The sequence below is a fragment of the Lasioglossum baleicum genome, chromosome 1 (genome assembly GCF_051020765.1).
Source record: "Lasioglossum baleicum chromosome 1, iyLasBale1, whole genome shotgun sequence".
In the NCBI taxonomy this organism is placed as follows: Eukaryota; Metazoa; Arthropoda; class Insecta; order Hymenoptera; family Halictidae; genus Lasioglossum; species Lasioglossum baleicum.
Window position 1 is genome coordinate 20,330,064 of NC_134929.1, and position 23,009 is coordinate 20,353,072.

The following is a 23,009-nucleotide window of genomic DNA, read 5'->3' on the forward strand; positions in this document are numbered from 1 at the left end:
TTTCTCGTTCTTTTTCGCGACTGTTTCTGCCGGCCAGTTTCCCTCTCCGTTCATTGTACCGAAGAAGAAGAAGAAGGAGAGCGCCACGGGCACGTATTTCGGTTCGACGAGTATGTACGCCACGCACTCGCTCGTACCGAGCGTTCTCTTCTTCTGCTTCGCCTCTCCTTCTTTTTCCGATGGTGCACACACGCGTGCCTGCGCACCTCCGAGCCTCGCACTGGGTCACGAAACCGATCGCAAACGCGATCCTCCGGTTCTGAATCGCGTTCACCGAATTTTTACTATTTTCGAGATCGATGCACGGTCGACCTCGAACGCGTACAGAGCGTGCGTCACGCGATCGGGTTATATCTCGAATGTGGTAAGAGATAGGATAAAAAATAGCCGAAAGTTTAATGTCACGATAACGACTATTTTCCCGCGACTTCGGCTTCTTCGCGGACGCGAAGAAAGAATGCACATTCTTTTTATTCGAACTAAACTTGCAGATCTTTTTCTTACAGGTATCTAATTAATCATACTTCATTAGAGAAGATGGCTAGCAATTTAATGTCCTTTTAAGAAACGAATGTACCAAATCTTTATCTCAGAGAAGCTACTACGCGAAATACAAAACCGACCCTTCCCAAAAGCATTGTCCAGCGAGAAGCGACTAGGAAGTTGCAGCATAATTTTTCTGTGATCGACTCCAAAGGGTTGAGCAATCTGTATTTGCGAGTGAGATCGTTCCAACCACCGAACGCTGGAGCCTCGAGTGGGGGCCGAGCCACTTATCTGCATACGTAACCGTTTATTTCGGTGGTCTCTTTTTCTTTTCTGATGATAATAACCTTGCCGAAAGAACGATCTCTCGGCAGCAATCGCGAGCGCTCGGCGATAACTCTCGCCGAGACGACAAGAAGAATCGAATCAAGTTTTCGAACTTGCCGTATCTAGTCTTTGAAGCATTTCTTCCCCGTTCCGCGAAAACCTTTGTACAAGGGCCGAGTCTCCCCTTTAATACATAAATCTTTGATCTGCAACGGTAGACCTTGGTCGCGACCCTGCCGCGATGTTGTAAGTCATAAAGCAAAGAGATAAAACCAAAATTTCATTTGCAGAATTTCAGCGCAAAGAAAACAACAGCAACCGTAAATCCTTCGAAGATCTCTGTGTGCATAAAATCCGCGAACCAATAACGACGATAAAGAAGACCGTGGCGAACGGTTACGTACGATTATCGCAGAACCCGTCCGCAATTATTGTTACCAGCGAGATTGGTAAACATTGTATACATGTAGATAGCGCGAGCTTCTTCGCCGGTCGTGACAAGAACGTAGACGAGTCGCGATCGACGTATCCGGTTAGCAGTCTCCTCGTTAAGACACTAACCGGACACGACGGGCAAACTCGTCGATTCTGCACACCTGCAACCTTTTTCCCAGTTTCTAACGATTCCCCTTGGCTTCGATCTAATCCGAAAACTGTTCTAACGGGTCATCCTGCATCAACTTTCGCAGCTAGATGTTCAACACTTTGGCTGCCAGACCAGCAACCACAAAGATTCCAGAAAATCAAATCAATATGATCAAAAATTACATTTTTCCATATTCTCGAAAAATTTGATACACCGAATACATTAATTTGAATATTTATTTATAGACCTGGTCAAAAGGTTCCGGGTGACTTGGCAGCCAACGTGTGAAACAGAACCCTAATTCTACATCAACTTTCGCAGCTAGATCTTCGACACTCTGACTGCCAGACCAGCAACCTCGAAGATTCCATAGAATCAAATCAATAGATCAACGTTTTAGAAATTACATTTCTCCAGATCCTAGTAAAATTTGATACACCGAACATAGTCAAATAATTCTGGGTGCCATGGCAGTCAGCGTGTTGAACAGTTCCTACTTCCAGAAAAGCAATCGGAACCAGCTCCGAGCAGCTTCGGAGTGTACCCTAATCCTAGATCAACGTTCTTGAAAAGGTTCTTAGCGTCTGGGAGAAGCAATCGAAAGCTTGCCGGGCCTAACGGCGTCAATTTCCCGAAGGGTCACTCTCGAAGGATCGCATGCGGGGAACGGTGGATCGCGTGGATCCCCGATGGAGATGTTGTACTAAGGAGGGACTCACGGTATCGTCTCATCAGGTTCTTCTTGTAAGGTTTGGTGCCTGGTGGCCTGGACCTCGACCTGGTGGTGCCATCCTTCTGGTTGTTGTCCGAGCAGGAGTCGTCCGAGTCCTCGGAGCATGTCCGGTCCTCCCTCTCGTGGGAGTACTCGGTGGAGGACGCGGCTACGAAGCATCCGCGGAGCCTGAGTGCCGCGGCAGCATTGCCGTAATCGTCTATCGGTTCCTTGCGCTCCTGCTCCTGGTCCTGGTCGTTCTCGTCCCTGGAGAACTCGGCGTAATCGCCCACCCTGACGCTCAAGTCCAACGGCTGATCCTCGAGCATGGTCGCCGCCGTGTTTCACCGCCACTTTTCTCCACCACTGTGTTACGTACTCGTCAAACTGTCTGCCCTAGAGGTCTTCTAGGCTGCTACCACCACGGCACAGTCGTCGCTGCTACCATCTTTGATACTCGCTGGACACTGTAGCCCGCGATCCAACATAACATCAACACCCGCGACCGACAATCCTCCTCTGGTACCCGCTGTTTAAAAATTCAAACGACACCGGTGTCACTGTGCGTAGTCGAAGAACACCAAGAGGGTACTAGAGGCTCTATGTCGTACGATACGAAAAATCGGTTCTGATCCACTATTATATCGTCACACTCGAGATCCACAAAGATCCTCTTACACTCTATCCGGAAGTTCCGGCGGACAGCACAGTGAGACAAACGTAGAAATAGAAACAGAGAATATAGAGCCACACACACAGATAGAAGGATCGACAATGACGCGACGTACGAGGAAAGATGTTCGCCGGACCCGAGGGAACGGATAGATCTTCGTGGGAGGTGTTGCGGCGCAACTCTTCCGGTGTCTTCGTCCCGTGTGGTGCGCGTCACGCACAGCCGGATACACACACGTCTCCGGCGGAGGATCTCTTCGGATCTATAGCCGCCCTCGATGCTAGCGACGTTCCCGCCGCTCCGATGGATCGCCGCGCCGCCTACGCTGCGATCGTTCGATCATTCCCTCCGCGTCGCCGTTGATACGGTCCGTGCGAAACTTCTCGAGAGTCAAGAGGGAAACAACCAAATATGTATGTTGTGCGGTCGCGATCGTGGTCGTCGATCTCCCGAATCTCAAGTACATGTGACGATGATGATCTCTCCTGGACCGCGCGCTACCCGCGGATTCCTCTCGTTGGATCAGGAGTGGGAGAGGATCGACGGTAAAAGAAGAGCGACAGAGTGAGAAAGAAAGAGAAAGAGAGAGAGAGAGAGAAAGAGAGGGGAAAAACTGAACGCGAGAGAGTCCGATCGCGACTTGCCGAAGCGTATCCACGTTCTCCGCGCCGTGGCTACGGTCGCCGGTGGCACACTGACTGACTCGGAACCGGGCTAGCCCGCTAGTCCAGACTCGTTCACTCACTACTCCAGAGACTCACACTCCAACTCCGTGGCGGCGGACTGTCGGTGTCTCGCTCGCGCTCCTGCACCGCCACGCTGTGCCTCGGCCGAGCCGCCACAAGCCGACCGCGCGTTCGGCACTCCTCGTCGGCCGACGTCGGTTCTTTTCGGCCGACGCCGATCGTCCCTCACCCCTCCACACACACCTCCTACCAACAGATCGGAGCCGGCGGCTTCGCGCACAGAGAGACGCGAGAACGGCACCCACACACAGTCGCGAGCCGTCTGTCGCTCGGCATGCGTAGCCTACCGCAATGTTCGAGCTCGTGATACCACCATCCCTTCCTTCCTCTTCTCTCCCCTCTTCCTATTCACTCTCACTCTCTCTCTCTTTCTACCCTCGTCCCTTCTCGCTTTCTGCTCTTTTCCCTCCATCGAGTCTTTTTTTCCACCCCTTACTTCTTCTTCTCCCCTCCCTTCTATCTCTCTCTTCATGCTAGGATCTCTCGAGCTGTTTGCTCGGAACCGTCTCAATCTCCCTCTCTATCTCTCTTGATTCTTCGTGTATCTTCGTCTCCCCCTTGATTCTCTCTCTCTCTCTCTCTCTCTTTCTTTCTCTCTAGCTGCTTTCTCGTTTCAACCCGAACCGTCTTCGCAGCTATTATATTTTCCCCGTCGTCGTCGTCGTCGTCTATTGGGATAGGACACACACAGACACCCGTCTCTCTGCCACTCGTGACGTAGCCGGCCTCTCATGACATTAACCTTCGATCGTGGCCGCTAGAAACGGAGCGCGACCGACTCGAACCCGATTCGATTTACCTGTTAACCAGCCGGACGGATCCGCGAGGATCGTCGCGAGAGCCATTTTTATCCGATTGCGATCGCCTTGTTCCGGGGATCCTCGTTCGAGACCCGAGAACTTCATTCATTGAAACTTTTCCGGGATTGGGATAAGCAAGTTCGGATAGCGGAGACTGCATCCCTGAGATCATAGGATCCCAACTGTTTTATTAGCTCAGTTTTATTAGAATCAGTCATTAACATCTACGATTTGTTTTAAGATTACAGCGATCTAGTTGCACGGTAGTGCACTAGCCAAGTTCTCGCACTACATACCTCCCTTTACACGAAACAACTTGGCCGTTTTTTAGAGGCTTATAACTCGGCACTGGAGGCAGATGGAGAGATGTAATTTCATACACTTGTTAAATGCTATCACGTCTCAATATTGACAAAACATTAATCTTCCAACATTAGTAGGTTCCGAGATATAGGACCTCAAAAATCGCTTTGCCACTGACTGACTGACTGACAGATCATCAAAACCTTTTGGGTACTTCCCATTGACCTACAAGCTTGAAATTTGGTACATAGGTCCACCATAACAAACACTCGAAGGAATAATTATCAAAGTTTGAAATTTTACACCTTAAAGGGGTTGTATTGAAAAAAAACATTACGAAATAGATACGTAGGATAGAACATAGCAGCATAACATACATAAGTATACGTTTTATTAGCTTCGAAGTCGCAACAAATACTGATGAAAAAGACAATCGATCTAACGTAAACAAAAGAAACTGCACCGAGCATCGTCTATAGCGGCGGGGGGCATACGGATTCGAGCGTCGCCGACAGAGTGTTAATCTTCGATGCATTGAATTTGGATTTTGTCTTGCTGATTAGAAAGGGTTTTTTTTCTTTGATACCTACTTGATAATTGATGAAATTTCAACAAAAATTGATAAAATCCCAAGAAAAACATCCTGTAAACAGGAGCCAAGTTCCTATGGCCGTAAAAAGTTGTGAGATCAAACAAAATACGACAAAGTTCGTTAGTTTAGGAATACCTCTTGCAATACTGAAAAAAGCGTTTGTAAAAATTAGTTTAAAAGAAAAGCTATTTAATTTTTAAAGAGTTACATGGAGGGCTAAATTATCCAAAATTGGCCGTTACTTTTTAAACCAATGGCCATGAAAGGTGTTAGATAGCGGCCAAGGTTGAACAATTTAGCCCTCCATGTAACTCTTTAAAAATTAAATAGCGTTCTTTTAAACTAATTTTTACAAACGTTCTTTTCAGTATTGCAAGAGGTATTTCTAAGCTAACGAACTTGGCCGTATTTTGTTTAATCTCTCAACTTTTTACGGTCATAGGAACTTGGCTCCTGTTTACAGGATGTTTTAGTTGAAATTCGAATTTCTTGACTTGAGAAGTTTGTGTCTGTTGTGTGTCCATCTGTTCTTCGATGGCTGAATTTTACTTCGAGTTATAAGTAACCAAACGCGAATTTATACTTTTCTCTTTGAACCATATTTGCCACTTTGTACCGTATTTGTGACGTTTATGTTATCATAAATACGGTAACCGTAAGTTCCCAGGTATAGTTCGTGTAATAAAGTCTAATTACCCCCACCAGCTGTTATTAGTGCCGACAACAAGAGTGCGCGTCGGGATAGAGCACTAATTAGGAACCAAACGGTCAATTGCTAATAGAAAGTCAGTCTATCCGTACCGGAAAGTAGGCTGGAACGTAGTTCGGATAATAGAGGGTCTCATTTACGAGTTCATATAGCTAGGAGTAAACAAAAAACTTGCTGATAGAAACGGTACGTTCGTCTCTCTGTGTGCTAGAAAAGTAGCGTGACCCGACCCGTCAATTTGTTCGTTTGGCAACGATACGATCGAGCTGATGTTAATCGTGTCTCGTTCTATCACGGTTTTTCGTATCCATTTATCCGTCTGTTCGACGCCAACTGACAATAGATAGAAAATCGGGGGACGAACAAAGGTAAACGGTATCAAAGAAACCACATTGAGTTCCATTAATAGACATCACGAAAATCGGCGAGCCTTTACCGAGACTTTAATTCGCTTTTATGAGAACAGAGGAATCAATTTACTGAGTAAGTTGAGGAAGCGCTTCTATGCCTTGAGCAAAACCAGAAATGACCAGGAGGGTCGCTTTGATCCCTCTGGAGGATCTAGAGTCGACCCTTATCACTCCAGGTCCATCGGAACACGTTCGTCAGTGCTCCGTACACTTCGACAAATATCGAATACTCGCGAATGTAGAATTAATTGCGACATAATAACATTTGTATTAACAATGTTGGCATAATCAAAATAATCTGTCCTTCATTTTAGTATAAAGTTATTACAGATTTCAAGTTGCACAGTTTCAGTGCTTGGTTTTCGTTTTAATGCTTCCGACTCGGTTGCAGGAAGAAATATGCAATCAAAATGATTGCAGGACAGCGGTGTTCAAAAAATTTCGCAAAAACTGTGTTAAAGAACTCGATGATAAAAGAGAACGAATTTTCCACTCGGAGAGAAACGGAGAGAAAAGACTGTAGGGGTTAAAAAATGATGAGAATCATTGCGAAACTGTGTGCAGAAAATGTTGCAAAAATCGCTGTTCCGAGCGGCTCGCAGAATGGAAGTTCTCCATTGGACGCAGCGGAGAGTGAAGACCACGGGGGCTGGCAAAAAAAGAAAAGAAATGAGCGAAATCACGAAACAGACTGATTTAAAAACGGAGGTCTGGATGGTCGATTGCGGACAAGAAGTTTCGCACAATGCGGGGGGAAAATCGGCGTCGGGTTCGCAGCGAGCACGTTCAGAATACGTTCCTGGTGTCTCCCCGGTCCCTGACATTGTCTTCTCGAGGATGAAATCGAGCGGCGAGAGGAGAGAGAGCCGGGTCTGCAGGAGGGCAGGCGAACAGAGAAAGAGAGAGAAAGAGGGAGGAGAGAGAAAGACGAGACTGGAACGATTGCGTATGCACGGTACACAATAGGTGAACGTGCGTACGAGGTCGCGGCGGGAAGGAACTTCCAATTCGGCGTGTCTCGTTGCAGCCGGTAAACACAGGTGCAGAGAGGCCGGGAACACGTCGGAAGTGTTTTTGCAACGGGCCATATACAAAGGCGAGCCTTGAGAGTGACCGATTTCGTAACCCCGTTGCCGCGAACGCCTGTTTGGCGTCGCTGCAGCTCGTTCCTGGCCCAAGAAACCGTCTCGATGACCGAATTTAAGCGTCACCGGTCAAACATCCGTACCCGCTCTCCAATCGCTCGCGAAAATCAAGTGAAGCGCCGAAAAACTTCAGAACGCCGCGCCGTCGCAACAGCCTGAATAAATAAGACTTCATTTGTACAGATGGCAATTTTTTGATTCCACATTTCGATTCTATTGCTTCCAATTGCACAACATCCGATTAAAATTCATCACCAGGAAATGGATAGCTAGGTCAAGTTAAAATACTGGGTCTAAATGGACCCAGGTCCCGGCATCCAAGTGTGGAATATTACACTCTTGAGTTTCTTTCCTTTTGATATTAATTTCTCATACGTATTCTCATTATGTACTCCAGAATTTCGAAAATATTTTTGACAGCTTAGAACAGTAACGAAACTAAATATAGGTTGCAGACGGAAAGTTGACACAATAAATCCAATAATTAATAATAATTAAAATGAAATAAAAATTGAAGCGTGTTCTTTAGGATATAACAACACTAGATACAATAGCGTAAATATTAATTTTGAAATCTAACTGTGGTCGCCTTGTTACGTCAGCAGGAAGTCGAAGACTTCTTCATTTGAAGTTATCAACGACAATTGTCTAATCAGCGTAGCCACGAAAGCGATCGTACGACAAGAGATTGGCTAAGTAACAATAGGTCCGAACTCTGAAACTTCTCGAGCAAACGGTGCATCGAGGGCTGATTTTTGTTCGAGATATCGAATCGTCTTGGTCGGAGCGACAACGATACGAATCGTCCATGAATCGCAGCCGATTATCACCGGTCTCTTATCGGTCGCCTATCTCTCTCGGGAGAAGCGAACGAGCGCGCGCAATGCGCTCGTGTAACAGATACCGGCGCGTTACAGATAAATCGTGATTCTTCACGCGGTATTACCCTAAATTTTCTGCAACCTTGTCTCGTCTTCGTTGCTTCATCTGAGGCCGTGTCCTAATTAAGTTTCGCGCGGCGACAAAATCACAATCAGCTATCCGAAGTTAGATATACTGGAACAGAATTGGAGCAGACAATGTGTACTCGTTTGGTTGAGCGACAATGTTTTTTTTCTGTGTGTGTGTGTTCGCTGGGAAAATTTTAAATTTATTCGTACAGTTTCGTACTTGATCGATCTTAATTTGTCCCAATTTTCTCGTGTTCATCCACTTTGACCTGTCATCTGCAGAAAGTACCAAGAAATAGCTTCGTGCTTTTGAAACCTTAATTAGAGGCACGTTGAACCTCGAATTCAAGACGCAGATTTCCGCTCAGCCCGCGATTTCGAGATTCCATCCTGGAAACGTAACGACCCACGAATAGGTGCGGGGTTGTTCCCCTTCTCTTTCCGAGCGAAGGTTTCGGCGATACGTTTCCCTGATAACGACGAAAACAAGCCCCGACCTTAATTGCACTTCCTGTCGGAGGCGAAAGCCTCCATTGTTGCCGAAAAACGGTCGAAAACGCAACGACTCGCGACTCGCCGTTTTCCGAGAGCCTTGCCGAGATCTACGGGCTCGCGCGATCGAGGAGATCGTTGATCGAGACACGCGAGGTTCGCGGCCAAAACCCGGCGACCTCGGTTTCCTTCGGGATCCGCTCGATCCTCGGGTTTTACAAGGATCAGAGAGATAAACGATCGTTCTTTGCTGCTTGCAGACAAGCATCCTTTCCCTACCATAACTCCGGCAAAAATGATTCCATCTGCACGGAAAAAATAGTGTGTACTCTCTAAAAATCGTCAAAAAAAGGCCGCAAAATTAGAAATCGATACGTTCGATATTCTCGCCGAAAAAAATTCGAGAAGATGAAATAAACACGATTATGTCTTCTTCGACTGAACGCAACGTCCATCGGTAAAACAAATTCATCGAATTCCACGGATTTTCCAGCAGATTACTGGCGCTGATCCAAAGCAGAAGCGTCCGAGTTAATCGAGAAGAACCGCGGAATTAACGGTGCCGCGGTGTTGCACGAGAAGAAAATCGCGACACCGAGTGACACGAGAGCGTTTCGGGGGAATAAGATCGCGATCTGCTCGCGATCCTTTGAAGTCTCGATCGGAGAGGGTCGCGGGAGGGAGGTTCGCGTTCGGTGATTTAAGGGACAACGACGTCGACGAAACGCGCGAGGCGTCGCGACGCGTTGCGCCGAGAAGTTTCAAAGTAGCGACGCAGGACGTTGTGGTCAGAGAAAGAGGAACGCTTGTGACTTATCCCGCGGAAGATTTGCCGGCTCCGGCGACCGAAACGAAGGCAGCAACATCTGCGTTAAAGGGTCCGGCGGGCAGTCGCGGTCCTCGATTTGTCGTTCCACGGCGATGCGGCGTCGCGAAACGCGCTCGCGATCCGCTCAGGGGACAGCGCGAGTTATTTTCGCGCAAAAACGCCGCGCCGACGGACGCCGCTGCCGGTCCGCCAGAGAAAACCGCGTAACTCTCGCCGATCTCGGAACGGGACGACGCCCAGTCCAGGAAAATGCGATTTCTAATCCGACTGGGCGAATACCTGTACTGTTCGTCCGTCGGATGATGCCCGGGCGGAGAACGCGATCTCGATTTATCCTGGCTCTCCCACCTTCGTTGCTACTGGTCGAAAACGATGACGGAAAATGGCAGGGTCGATTTGTGCATTTAAGACACGAATGGATATATACAATGCAAAACAGTAAAAGTGTTCAGAGAATTCAAAAATATTGTTGGACCGTTTCTGATGTAATTAAAATTAATTCAAGAAAGCAATGGATGTCTATGTGGCTGTTGCATCTTCAATTAATACAGACAATTTTTATTTCGCATAAAAATCGGCAATCTAATGTTCTGAACAACTGGTCGAAAACGATGAACGAAAAACGACAGGGTCGGTTTGTGCATTTAAGACACGAAAGGATAGATTCAATGCAAAACAGTAAGTGTTCAAGGAATTCAAAAATATTGTTGTACCATTTCTGATTTAATTAAAAAAGATTCAGGAAAGCAATGGCTGTCTATGTGGCTCTTGCATCTTCAATTAATACAGACAAGTTTTATTTCGCATAAAAATCGGCAATATTCTGAACAAATGGGGAAACAGAGGAAGAGCGACAAGTGACCAGCTAAATCGTGACTCGTTGGAGGGAGACCGGTAAAAGGGAGCGCGCATTGGCACACTAAACAGCAATTAGTCCCTAGTGGTCTCTGGCGTGCAACAAAGTTTCTAATTACCAGGTACCCGGGGTATCAGCTCGGGATCTTTAGCAAAATATCGTTTGCTCCGCTTTCGTTTTCACGGTCCCTTCGCTCTCGTTTTTAATCGGCGGATCCTCATTTTTCATCCACGGCTGTCGACAGCGAAATCTGTTGAAACACTTTTTTCGATCACGTTCTACTGCAGACTTCTACAGGATTCAAAAACGCGAAGATATTCCCCAGAACCAGAAGATATTCTCCAACTCGATTTGTCCATTGAAGAGGTCAAGAAATGCGTCAATCATCTCGTAGTTAAAAATCCGCCGTCCTTTTTCCAAGGAGGAATTTAAAATCACTAGACTGCGGATTTGATGCATTTATGACAAAAATGGGCACGTACAATCTAAAGCAGTGGACGAATTAAGAAGATTTAAGGACATCAGTGTATGTATTAATTTCAGCTGGATAAGACAACTAAAAGAAGAAAGAAATTTCTATTTGGCTCCTGTGTCTTGCAAACAATGCAAACATTTTTTATTTTGCTTAAAGATCCGCAGTCTAATAATCGTTTAGATGAGAAAAAGTACTACAAAATGATGGTGAATACTTCGAAAGATACTTTATGCGTACACCTAACCGAATTTCGCGGGCGTCGAAACGCGATCGTCTCTAGGGAGAGCGAAACGTCTGGAAGGAGAGCACCGAAAGAGAAATGCAGTTTTTACCGGGGCACCGGAGCAGGAGACGCGTTTCCTGTCCGAGCGACAGCGATGAAAGTGTATCTAACCGTTTTTTCCACGGCGTGTTTCCCTGCAATTACAATATCCAGTCTCTCTCTCTACGATGCAGGCGTTGCGAGCAAGCGTGTGCGTCCCAGAGCAGAGAGACGATTCGATTAAGCGACGCGCAGAGAGCAGCCGACAAAGAATTGCCACTCGTTTCCACTGACACGCATTCGTGTCGAGTCCTCGAGTAAGGCGAGCGCACCTGCAGCCCGCCTTGCATTCCATCCGAGCATCCGAGACTCTACTATTAGGTATAACTCTGCCAGTACCGGAGAGTAATCTGGCCAGCCCCGGGTAAATCATGCTCGCCAGAGGCGCCGAATTATCGTCCGAATATCCCTGGCGTGCTGCTACAAGGACCCTGATGTGCACATCGCTGTCGTTAGGACCTGTGATCTACCTTTAGCGCCAACTGCTCCTGATCATCGTGGATCAATCCCCTATCGATTCGCCTTAGCTCCCGATCAAGGGAAACAGGAGAGGAGGCAAATACGATGATTATACAGCGGATCTCTATGCAAAATTGTTCGTCTCAAGTAAAGGGTACTGGAACCAAATAATTTAAATCCTCCTTTAATAACTTTAACGAGTTGATCACAACACATCGATACCCTAAAATCCCTTTTAACGTTCTACCGTTGCATGTTTTATTTACCCTTTCTCCGCAGTCTAATGATGATAGACAAAATTTTCTGGTTGTTGTGGTTTTCAGGGTCTTTCGAAGGTCGTCGATGGTGTCTTTATGGTTTACCGTCATGACTATGACCTTTGAATGACCTTGTGCACAACAATAGGAGAACTTTATCTAGATCGAAACGTTCGATTGCAATTGATCATCATCATGACTGGGTCGAATTGGGCCTGGATCCCGCCATCCAAGTGTGAAGAATGAAAATTTCTATTTCACTCCAGTTTGTTGCTATTCAGATAGAAAATTTTTGTTTTGCATAATGATCCGCTGTCTGATCATCACGTGTACCTTCTCGAACAACTTTCTTGAACATTTTCTCCTTTTAATCCAAACGGAGATGTTTAGGTGTTGCCTGTGAATCACCCTATACAACCGAAGTAAGAACTACAAACAACGGATACATACAACGAAGGGTTGGACCAGTTTCTATCTCTCAGGCCCGTCTCGTTGTCGAAATTGCATGGCACTCGCGTGCGACGTTCCAATGAGTCCTCTCGCGTTAGAAAAGCCCCTGTAAAAGTCGGTGTTTCTTTTCCCTTGCGAGCAGCGTCGCGGCAGAAAGCGAAATCGCCGAGCGGGGAATCTCTCCCTGCAAAATTCGTCCGGACTTTCGTTAGAGCGGCTCGGGAGGACGATTTTAATTTCTTGTTACCCGGCAGTCTGGCCGAGGAGGCGAAGCAGAGGAGGAAGAGGCATTAGCCTGCGATTCAGGCCGAGACTAACGCGCACTTTTCCTCGACAACACGTTTCTCTCGTCGACGCGGATCATTTCCTCCCTTGCCCCGTCTGCGTCCCATCCTTTCGTTTCTTCTCGAACGATGCTGACCGATTCGATGTTCGTTTACACCGAACGTGAAGATTTGCTGGACCATCAAGAGCAATTTTGGTCACTCCGCGATAGAAGAGGCGTGGCCTCGGTCGTGGGCGGAGCCAGGGCCGTGCTTCATTGGGCAACTTGTACTTAGAACTGCATGCTACTTCAAAATCAAGTGTCACATTCTTTTTGTTTTATTGAAGTATTCGAAGACTAGTCTTCGGTAAGAACCACCTGTCGCAGAGTGGGCGTGGTCTCTTTGCTCTTGGTTGCAGGCAATGTGCAATGAGCTAACCATAAAAGAATTGTTAAACTATCTATAGATATTTATTTACGTTTCTTTAAGGATTTTTATCTTTAATAAGTGCAAGTAGGCGTAGCTTGTCTGAAGTAGGCGTGGCTTCGTAGCTCTCGATTGTAAACGGTGTCGGGACAGTGTACATATGTCTAAATCTTGAACGTGGAACCGGAAGAGTTTGAAATGGCCAGAACGAGATCGGAAAAAGTGTAGGGAGCGAACTCAACTCGATTCCACTTTGAAGAGGGCGTGGCTTGGTCGCTCCGGAGACAGGAGCGTACGGGAGACGCGTGTCCAAGAGGACTGCCGTATTCCAGGGCTTGTTTAGGCGGGTTGGAGCCAAGAGGAAAGGACAAGAAGACACGTCGGAGGCCGGTTGCCATGCCGCGACCAAGAAAGAGAAGACGCCTGGCGCCGCTTCTCCTCGGCCGAGTGTCAGAAACCGTGAAGGAGCGCGATCTCGCGATCCAGACTTTCCAAGGACACGAGGGTGCGTGGATCCGTGGCGGCGTGTGCGTGCCGGCTCGTTTTCCTTTTCGCGGGCGCGAAATCATAAGCCAACTCGCGCGGCGCAGCGCGGCGGCTAGCCAATGGAGAAAGATAAAGAAGAGGAGAGAGGGAAAATCAAACCGGAGAGCGAGTCGCGAGCGAAATCGCCGCCACGTTCCACATAACACACCGGCTATTACAGCAATTTCCCTATCGTGAGGATTTTTCTCTCGCGACTTCCCCTCCGTCCCACTCGCGATCCTCACGCCGCTTTCTTCGTCCCCTGGCTTGCTTCTGTGTACCGGTGGCTCGCGCCGCTAATAATCCAATTAAAAGTGCGGCGAGATCGCGCGCGCCGATAACGAGCCCGGCTGCTTTTACTTTGTAGAATGCAAACGCGATCGAATTTAGGAAACCGCAGGCTCGTCCCAATTTCCCTCGTCGAAAGCACTCCCTCTTTCTCTCTGTTTTCGGTTTTCAATTTCAGGTTTTCAGTGAAATTTTATTCGTTATTCCGTTCTCCACAATGAAACACCAGGATTCGCCCGCGCTACGCACTCTGGATGAGACATCCTCAGGGTAAGTGGCCACATAAATATTTCCTTGCGTCGATACGAAGAATACATTGTACACGATTGATCAAAGTAATTTGATTAGTTTCACGCGAACTACGAGACTCTGGACGTCACACGTGTGTGTGGGGAAATAAACCTATTGATTCGTGAATAATAATAAATGGGTTTGTTCGTTATTCGAAATAACTTTTGCCAGGCTGTGGTGCCAGCGGAGGAACACGAAAAGCAGCAGAGGGGGAGCGAACGCCGCGGGTCTACTAGGAAGGAGGAACGGAGAGGAGGATCGCCGAGAACGACGACGCGGTCTCCGCCACCAGAACCAGAAGAAGAAGAAGACGACGAAGAAGAAGAAGAAGGAGAAGAAGAAGAAGAATCCCCTTGGCTCGGTCGCGTCCGCGAGAACCGGAAAGATTCCCTCGATCCGCTACGAACGGCTTCCAAGGTCCGCGCGAGTGAGCGAGCAAGGGAGCAAGCGAGCGAGCAGAGCCCGTACACTCTCGGGGCTCCGAACCAGCTGAACACACCAGCGAAATCACACGCACGAGGATCGCAGCAGTGCAGCGGAGAGCTCACGCACCCGCGCGGCCTCTCACACGCGCGTGTGCTTCAGACTACCACGTCCGGCCAAACGAGCCGCGACGGTTATTGTTTAAAGCGTTCCCCTTTATTGTGTCTACAATGTGCTCGGTCACACGCGGCCGGAACAACCGGCCGCCGCCATCGCGCCGCACCGCGCCGCAGCTAAAACGCCTTTTCTCTCTCTTTTCATCGGCTTTTTTCTGTCTTTCTGCCCCGTTCTTTATTTCGCTATTCCGAAGCGCGACCAGGCTCCTCCGAGGATCGAGAGCTGGGCGTTGTCCGCAGTCCTCTCGCGCCCGTCGTCCTTCGACTGATGCTGTCTTTCTCTCTCTCTCGCTCTCTTTCTCTCCGGTTTCTTTTCAATCTCCTTCTCTCCACCGACGATCACCGATTCGCGAATTAACACGCGAGCGAGCGTATCTGCCGCTGGAGCCTTTTTCGTTGACGTTGCGTCACTGAAACGCAACCGACGATGCTGACACTTGTATTGTATCGCATCAAGTATTGTGCTACGCTGGAAAAAAGACTTCTTTCCATAATTTGGTTCGCTGATATTGCCGCCGATTCGATTAACAGCAAGATTTTCTATAGACCAACGCTTGCGCGGCTAGAAATTCTGGTACATACAGTTTCTAGTGCTATTTTTAATTATAATAGGCAGTTTACGTCTCTTTTAAATTACCGAGTACGAAATTTACTATACCTTAAACGCGTACAATAGTTGGAAATCGCTTCTAGAGAAATGTAAATGCTGTTGTCTAAATTCTAGCTTAAGGTACACGTACCTAATAAATAGACTGCGGATTCCTAAAATCAAAATTGTCCGCATGGGTTGCAAGAAACAGGATCCGGAAAAGCCTGAAAGAAGTCCTTGGACAGCGAGACATAGCGAGTCCTCGCGATCTCCGGGTTCTCACGCGATCAGGTCGACGCGGAGGGTTAGATCGAACGGCTCGGAACCGGGGGCATAACTCATTCGCTCGCGGCGTTTACGCGCGGGAATAATTTGGCGGTGCTCGTTGGCTGCGCGGCAGTAAACGCTTTATCGGGGCTGTATCTCCGGAGTCGGGCACCTGCGAAGCGGTGCGAAGCGGATCGGGCGAGCGAGCTAGTAGCGTCGTACACCGGAGCAGGTCCGGGTGCGTCGATTGTTGCTAAAACGTCCGCTTATTGTGTCTACAAAGTCGATCGCGGCCGCACACCGGTTGGCACGGTTCCACGCGACCGTACACACAGGCTTGAGATCATGTGCAACTTCGCGATCACTCTCTCTCTCTCTCGCTCTTTCTTGCTAACCAGCCCTTCTTCTCTCTTTCTTGCTCGGTTTCTCTCGACAAGCGGCCTCTTCTTGGCAGGAAGTCGAATCGCATTTAATTTACCATGCATTCGCCGCTGCCCACGAATTCCTCCGGGCTATTTATAAATTCGCGGCTATATTTAGCGAGGCGATCGTCGCTCGTTTTTCTCCTTTTCCCATCGAGCAACCTCCCCGATCGGGACCCGTTCACCGTCCTTTCGGGAAAACGCTCGACCATGCCCGGGAAACACTGCTTGCCAATTGGCAAACCACGCACCGACTCTTCCGACAGTCGACAGAACGGTTCTCCACGGAGTTCCCTTGGACGCGATTTCCTAACACACGTGGCGCTCATGCACGAGAAAAACCACAACTGAAAATGTTTCAGTTTTCGTTTTATCGCTTGGAAATACTCGCCAGAGTATATTTACATATAAAATCAAGCCCCATTGATAGCACATATTTTTCAAGCCTTTATTCTTTTATAAAATTTACTGTCGATCTTGGAATATTTACTACATTTCCTCCAAACACAATAACAATTGTAGAGCTGTCGCCAGCATGGTCTTGTTGGGCAGACTGTACGGGGAACGGAATGGTCGGTTCAGCTTTAAAAACGAATTGTTTCGCTTGATCCAGGATTGGACATAGAAATTCTGCACCGGGGAGCAAAATCAAAATTGAAAAAACAAATACAATAGTTCTAAATTCTTTCAATGTTTCCGCTATTCCGTGTTCCACGTATCCAGTCGTGCCGTGAATGCATACAATCCGCTCTTGTTGAGCGGACTGGACGGGTGACGAGATTATTGGTACCGGTTCAAGAATGAATTTTTATGGTTGGTCCAGGATGATACATCGAAAGAAATACATTAATTTTTCTAGTTCTTGTTGGAGAGACTGTTTGAGTGACGGAATGATTGGTTCACATTTGGTCCAGGGTCAATGATAATTTCCATCGGAGTTTCCTGAAGTTCGGCGAGTCTAGTTCTGAAGGACGGGCGAAGATCACAGCGTATCCGTTTCTGGAGGATCTCGGTGAGCCGAAGACGAGGAGGAGGCTCGTTTCGAGCGGATGGACGGACGGTGCAGTGGTTTGCTCTTTCGCTCTTTCACTGGCACGAACACGAACACGCTCGCGTCGTGTCCACTAGGAGAGAGAACGCGAGCGTAGAGTCGCGTGCATGCATGTGCGAAGCTAGCGGCCGGTTGCATGTGCAGTGTGCAGTCTCTCGGCCGCGGTCGGTGCGGCGCGCGGCGACTTGGAAAGGGGAAATCGTCGACGGCCGAGGATCGAGAGAACGAGCCGAGAACCACCAGGAGGCGGAGGAGGAGGAGGTGGTAGAGGAAGAAGAAGAAGAAGAGGAGGAGGAGGGTAAGCGAGGCGCGGAGGGAGCGGTGGACAGACGGACGGACGGACTCGAGAGGTGCAGCGAACTCTCCCAAGGCCTGCGTACCCCCACCGAGTGCGCCAACTGCAACTGCAACTCTCGCGGGCCGAGTCGAGTCGAGTCGAAGGAGCCGAGGAAGCCGAGGAACGCACACAAACAACGCGGCGCGTCGTTCGCCGCGGTCTAGAGCGAGATGAAACGACACCAAGAGAGAACGAGCGAAAGAGAGAAAGAGAGCAGCAACAGAAAGAAAGAAAGCCACACGGCTAGAGCCTGTGCTGGTAGCGAAAAGGTGCTACCAAGAAGAGACCAACACCTTCCGCGAGTCTTATTTCTCGCATCCTGTTGGTCGGCGACCTATTTTTAAGCGGGACGTGCAACAGCACCAGCAGCCCGGGAACACAAGCGAAAAACCGTCTACTCTACGCGAGAGGAGATGACTCGCCAGGAAGAGACTCACGACGACGACGCCTAATCGGTCCAGCACGCGATTTCGAGATAGACCGAGCCGGACGCACTTTCGAAGAAACCATTGAAAAATCGGAAACAGGAAAAGACTGTTAAACAGAATGAGTCTGTAGACGAGTCTCTAGATTCAACATCGCTGCAAAAATAATTGTTTCCATCAGTTTAAATTGCAACCACTTTCCCGAAGCGACGTTTTATCGCGTTGTAGTCGTGTAGTATAGTAAAACCTCGTACGTTGCACACTAGCACTGTCCACCACGAGTTGTTCCAAGTTCTGGGACTCGTGGTGGGGTATACGATGGTTAAATAGGGGAAATACTGTCGTTTCACAACCTCGATTTTTCCACACATTTTCGGTCTGGTTTTACGTCGAAGACGGGAAGCGGGATTCGCCGCGGGACTCCCGGAATAAAACAATGATTCGCCGGAGAGATTGCGATCCGTCGACGCCTCCTCGCGACGACGACGACGACGTCGGCGATGGTGCATCCTTGAAATCGTATCTCCGTGGTATCCGGCGCGTTTACATGCCTGCTCAAACATTGACGTCACAGGGAGCGCAGCCTGTGTCGCGAGAGAGAGAGAGAGAGAGAGAGAGAGAGAGCCCGGTCGCCGGCGAACGTCCGGCGAATTTCAATCCCCCCGGAACGATTTCGCACGCGTCGTGCATTTTCATCGTGCGCGCGGGAAAAGGGAAAAGAGGCGGAACGATGGAAAACGCGACAGGCCAGCCACACCGACACCCCTTTCGTACCTGCGCGAAAATACGCTTCATTTGTGTCACAGAGCGAGGCGGCGGCGGCGGCTGTCATGCACGCTGCGTCATGCGACGCGGTTCAATGTGACTCAGGTTTTATTTCCTGCTTCGAGTTCTAGTTACCGGCGCCAATCGATGCCGCCGCACTTTGCTTGTCCTTGCTATTATGTGCACGCCGGTGCTCGGTTAAATTTACATCGGCTCGGTAGGAGTTTCTTTTTTATATTTAACGTCGCATCAACACGACCAGCGATTTTGAAATCTCGAATTTGAATCCCCAACGAACTTTTTAATTTGTGATCGAGCAAGATAATTCTAGAATAATCTTCGAACAGGGGCCTGCAGTGTGATTATTGTAAACAGTTCGGCAGATCAAGCTCTAAATTGAACCGAGCACTACTGCATCAGGTTGCCCATTTCGATTGTCCGAGAGGATCGCCGTCTCGATCATCCCGGCTCGACTCGTTCCGCTCGATCTCGATCGCGCTCTCGCGACTCGTCCTTCTCTCCTTCTCTTTCTTCTCCCTCTTCTCTGGAGTTCTTTTTTTCTAGGCACCGGCACCGGCTCGTTAAATTTGCTCGCTGGCGTAACCTGTCGCGGAATTTCGCCGCCGACGAATTAATGAGAATTAGGGGGCCGATCGACCGTCTCGCTTCTCGACTTTCTCCTTCGATTTTCCTTTCATTGTTCCCGCTCGATGAGAAACGAAACGGCGTTTATTAACCCTTCGCGGGCCCGTGTTTTCCTCGCCGTGACTATGTTTTCGTGACGCGCCGTTTTCCATTCTCTCTTCGTTTCCGAGGCCGCTTTTTCATAGGTTTTTTAAGGATTTTTTTCAGAAAAACTACTTAACCTTTCCCAGTGGGATTTCGCACACGTGTTTATTGGTATTCAGGGTATATGTGTGATTTATTTTCAAGTAAAAATAATAAAAATTGCACACTGGAGTGTAGTCCACTCCATTTGACTATATTTGTGTATATTCTAGCAACGTTCGTAACAAGCAAAACACAACGTGCAACACACTGTACTCGATTCATTGGCAAATGCGTGGAATCGACAGGAAGGACGCCGAGCGTTAAACCTTATGCACCATGCACCCTAAAAACGCGCGGTTCATTAATACAGCGATTTTACCGTTTCCGTTTAGTCGAGTGGCTCGCCAGAACCGCATAGAGCAACGCCAGCTTAATTATGAGTTTTTCGTTGCAGCGATCGATCCTCGGGTCTCCAGGTGAGAGAGACTTGGGAGCGAGCGATGCAAAAACGCGGACAGGTTTACGGCGCTCGCCGATCCCTCGGCTCGGCGAGTTTTATCTCCGGGTTCCGGCTCGCCGATCGTTGTTTTATTAAATAGTTGTTGGTTGACGCGCATCAGATCGGTCGGACGCGATTCCGGGAAACTCGTCTCCGCGCAGGTGTACAAATGCGCACGCAACCCACCCTCGAAATGCCTCGATCCGCGAGATCTAGCTTCCCGGTTACGCGAATTGCGGTGTTGCACCACGAACTGCTAAATTGTTTACAACTAGACACTGCGGATCTTTTCATTAAAAGTAAATTAAAAAAGATAGAACAGACGTCAAATGCCCAGATGCACACGCAACAATCGTTGTAAAACTAAATTCGGATTTTTAGGTTAAAAATCCTGTTTGAAAATCGAAGAATCGGAGAAATGCAGATTTCGCGTTGCAGTTTAACAGCGACATCATCTATGTTGTGGATCCGACAAGGGGAAAAAAGAGGAGCGGTTGGCAAAGCCATCAAACAGGGGAAACTGACAGAGTCCGATTTCTGTTTGATAGCGACCAGCTCGTAGTTCCACCAAATCGCAAATCGGTGCGCGACATGGTCTGGAAGTGGCACAGGAGCGTGACACAGGTGGGCTCAGGTGGAAATCGCGGCTGCGAAGCGGTCGGATCTGTGCGTGGTGGATCGAAAGTGAGATCGAGATCATCGGTGACTTGCGATCGCGTTTGAAAAGCGAGAGAGAGGAAGAGAGAAACGACTCGTCGCACGAGACTCTGTGAGAGAGACATTCGGAGCCGTTAAAGCTCGCGATCCACGGTCTCTTGGCGCAGGCGTGCGTATGCATGCACGTGCACCGTGCAGCGTGCAGCGATCGGTGCATGTACGAGGAGAGCTCGCTCGCGAAAGAACGTGCTCGTTCGCCACGCTAGCCCTGGCCTAGATAAGCGCCGCGCCGGCTACTCGGCTTTGCATCGTTGCATCGTTGCATCGCTTTAAGCACGGACTCGCTCGCTCGATCTATCGGCGTCCTTTTCCCTGATCGATCGACCACCTCGATACTCGTCCCTGTGCATCCCTAATACGTCTCTTTGGCTCTCCTAATTTCGAGCTCTCCCTCTCCTCTCCTCTCGCGAAGCCTGAGAGAACCGAGCGCGCGACACTCTCTCGGATCAAAGCGGCGGCGGTTCGCGCTCTGCGGCTCGCTAATTTCCGTGACTCGTTCCCGTGACACCATTTCCCTGCGCGCGCGTTATCGTCGGCGTTCGTATGGTTACGAAAGAAGTCGATACGCTGGAAATTATAATGCCGTTCCTCTTTTTCCTCTTCCCTGCCTGCCGGACGCGTTCCCTTTCGAACGAATCCCGTACACACCGCGATCCTGTGGGGTCAGGCCTTAACACATTCTAACATTTTTAATTTACCAATATTGAGATTGTAAAATTTTTTTGGGTATATAAATTTTAGATAGATACAGTGTTGTTATTTTTATAAAGTAAAATAGTCGCTTTCAGTGAACCGGAAACCTAGCGTTAACACCGTTAACAAGCGAAAAAGTTTTGATTTCGTTGGTCGCCAACGGGGAAAAGTGGCGGATTCACCGTCGAGGGAAAGGCGAGTCGGATCGTCGTTGCCGCTCGAAGAAAAGAAAAGAAAATAGTCGAGGAAAAAAGCGGCATAGTTTCACTGTCCGCTGTGTTGCGGCGCGCGGATTCACGCGACCTTAAGCCGCGTTCCCACCGTCGAATCAACTCCCGGCGTCGTCGCCGACCGAGATTTATTTTTCATCGAGTTTCCTTCTCCCTTCTAATCTCCAATTTCGATTAACAAGAATTTCGTAGTGTCGACATATCACTTTCGATTCGATCCAATTACTAACAGAGAACAGACATATTTTCAAGTGACCGAATGTTTTTCATTTTTATGCCTAAAATGTAAATTAATCTGTGCTCACCCAAGAGAGAACAGAAAAATCTACGAGAATTTTGCTATTTATCGACAACGGTATTAAGGCAGTTGTACAAAAAAATATTGAAAGAGGGAACCCGGCTCATAAGGGTTGAAAAAGTAAGTTTAAAAATATGTGAGAAAAATTAATTTGCAAAACGGTGAAATTCTAAAATTGTGAACAAACTCGGTAGAATTCCATATTCAAATGAAATCCTATTGTAACTGAACATTGTGTTCCACCGTTCTCCGGTCGTTTATCTGGGATGTCTGCGATTCGGTTTTATGGTGATCTAATACTCGCTGACAGGGTGTACAGCGTTAGGGGATGGTTCGTGGAAGCTGTCCCGGATTTTTGTTTCCGTTAACCCGGTTGCTGGTCGCGTTTCGAAAACCCGGGGACACGGTCGCACAATTCGTCGGGTAAAAATACATTTTTCCGTGTTGCGGTTGAAAAGGGGGCTAGGTGGATATAACGCGCGAACTCGCCTCGCCCCGGCATCATCCGAGGCGGTATAATACCGTAACCTCGATTCCGCGCAATGAAAACGGTGTTACGCCATTTTCCCTGTCAGTGAAATGCGATCTATTTTCACAGAATTCGCCGCGCGCGCGGCTCGAGTGATTCGCGTTCGCTCTCTCTTTCTCTCTCTCCCGGGTTTCCCCCCAAAAAACAACGAATGAAAACCGGCGCGGAAAAAAAGAGATCGCGAGAAGGTGCGAAAACGTCTGCTAGCCGCCGTTGGCATTTTCGCGACGAGCGACGTCGTCGTCAGCGACCGCCGTGGAAATTAGGTCGAACCGGCTCGAAATCACGAGGCTTCGTAATACTGTTCGCGTTCTCGTAATCGACCGATGATGCCGGAATTAATGCGGTCACCTGGGCATTTCGACTTCTGTCGACGTTACTCTTTCCTCGTTTCCTGTTCCCGAGATCCGACAACTATAGCGCCCGCCGTCGATAGTCGGCC

At 48.5% G+C, this 23,009-nt stretch overlaps 1 protein-coding gene across 6 annotated transcripts in view; it reads right to left on the reverse strand.

Moving 5' to 3' along the window:
• Positions 1-23,009, reverse strand: part of Eip74ef (Ecdysone-induced protein E74) — a 215,547-nt gene that overhangs the window by 64,490 nt on the left and 128,048 nt on the right. Inside the window, exon 1 of one of the 6 annotated variants that reach the window (XM_076420666.1) lies at positions 2,119-5,409. The exons of the other annotated variants lie outside the window; for them this stretch is intronic. Coding sequence (XP_076276781.1) covers positions 2,119-2,440 — 322 coding nt within the window. The 5' untranslated portion in view covers positions 2,441-5,409. Of the gene's footprint in view, positions 1-2,118; positions 5,410-23,009 lie in introns of those variants that run through there. 6 annotated transcript variants of the gene reach the window in all.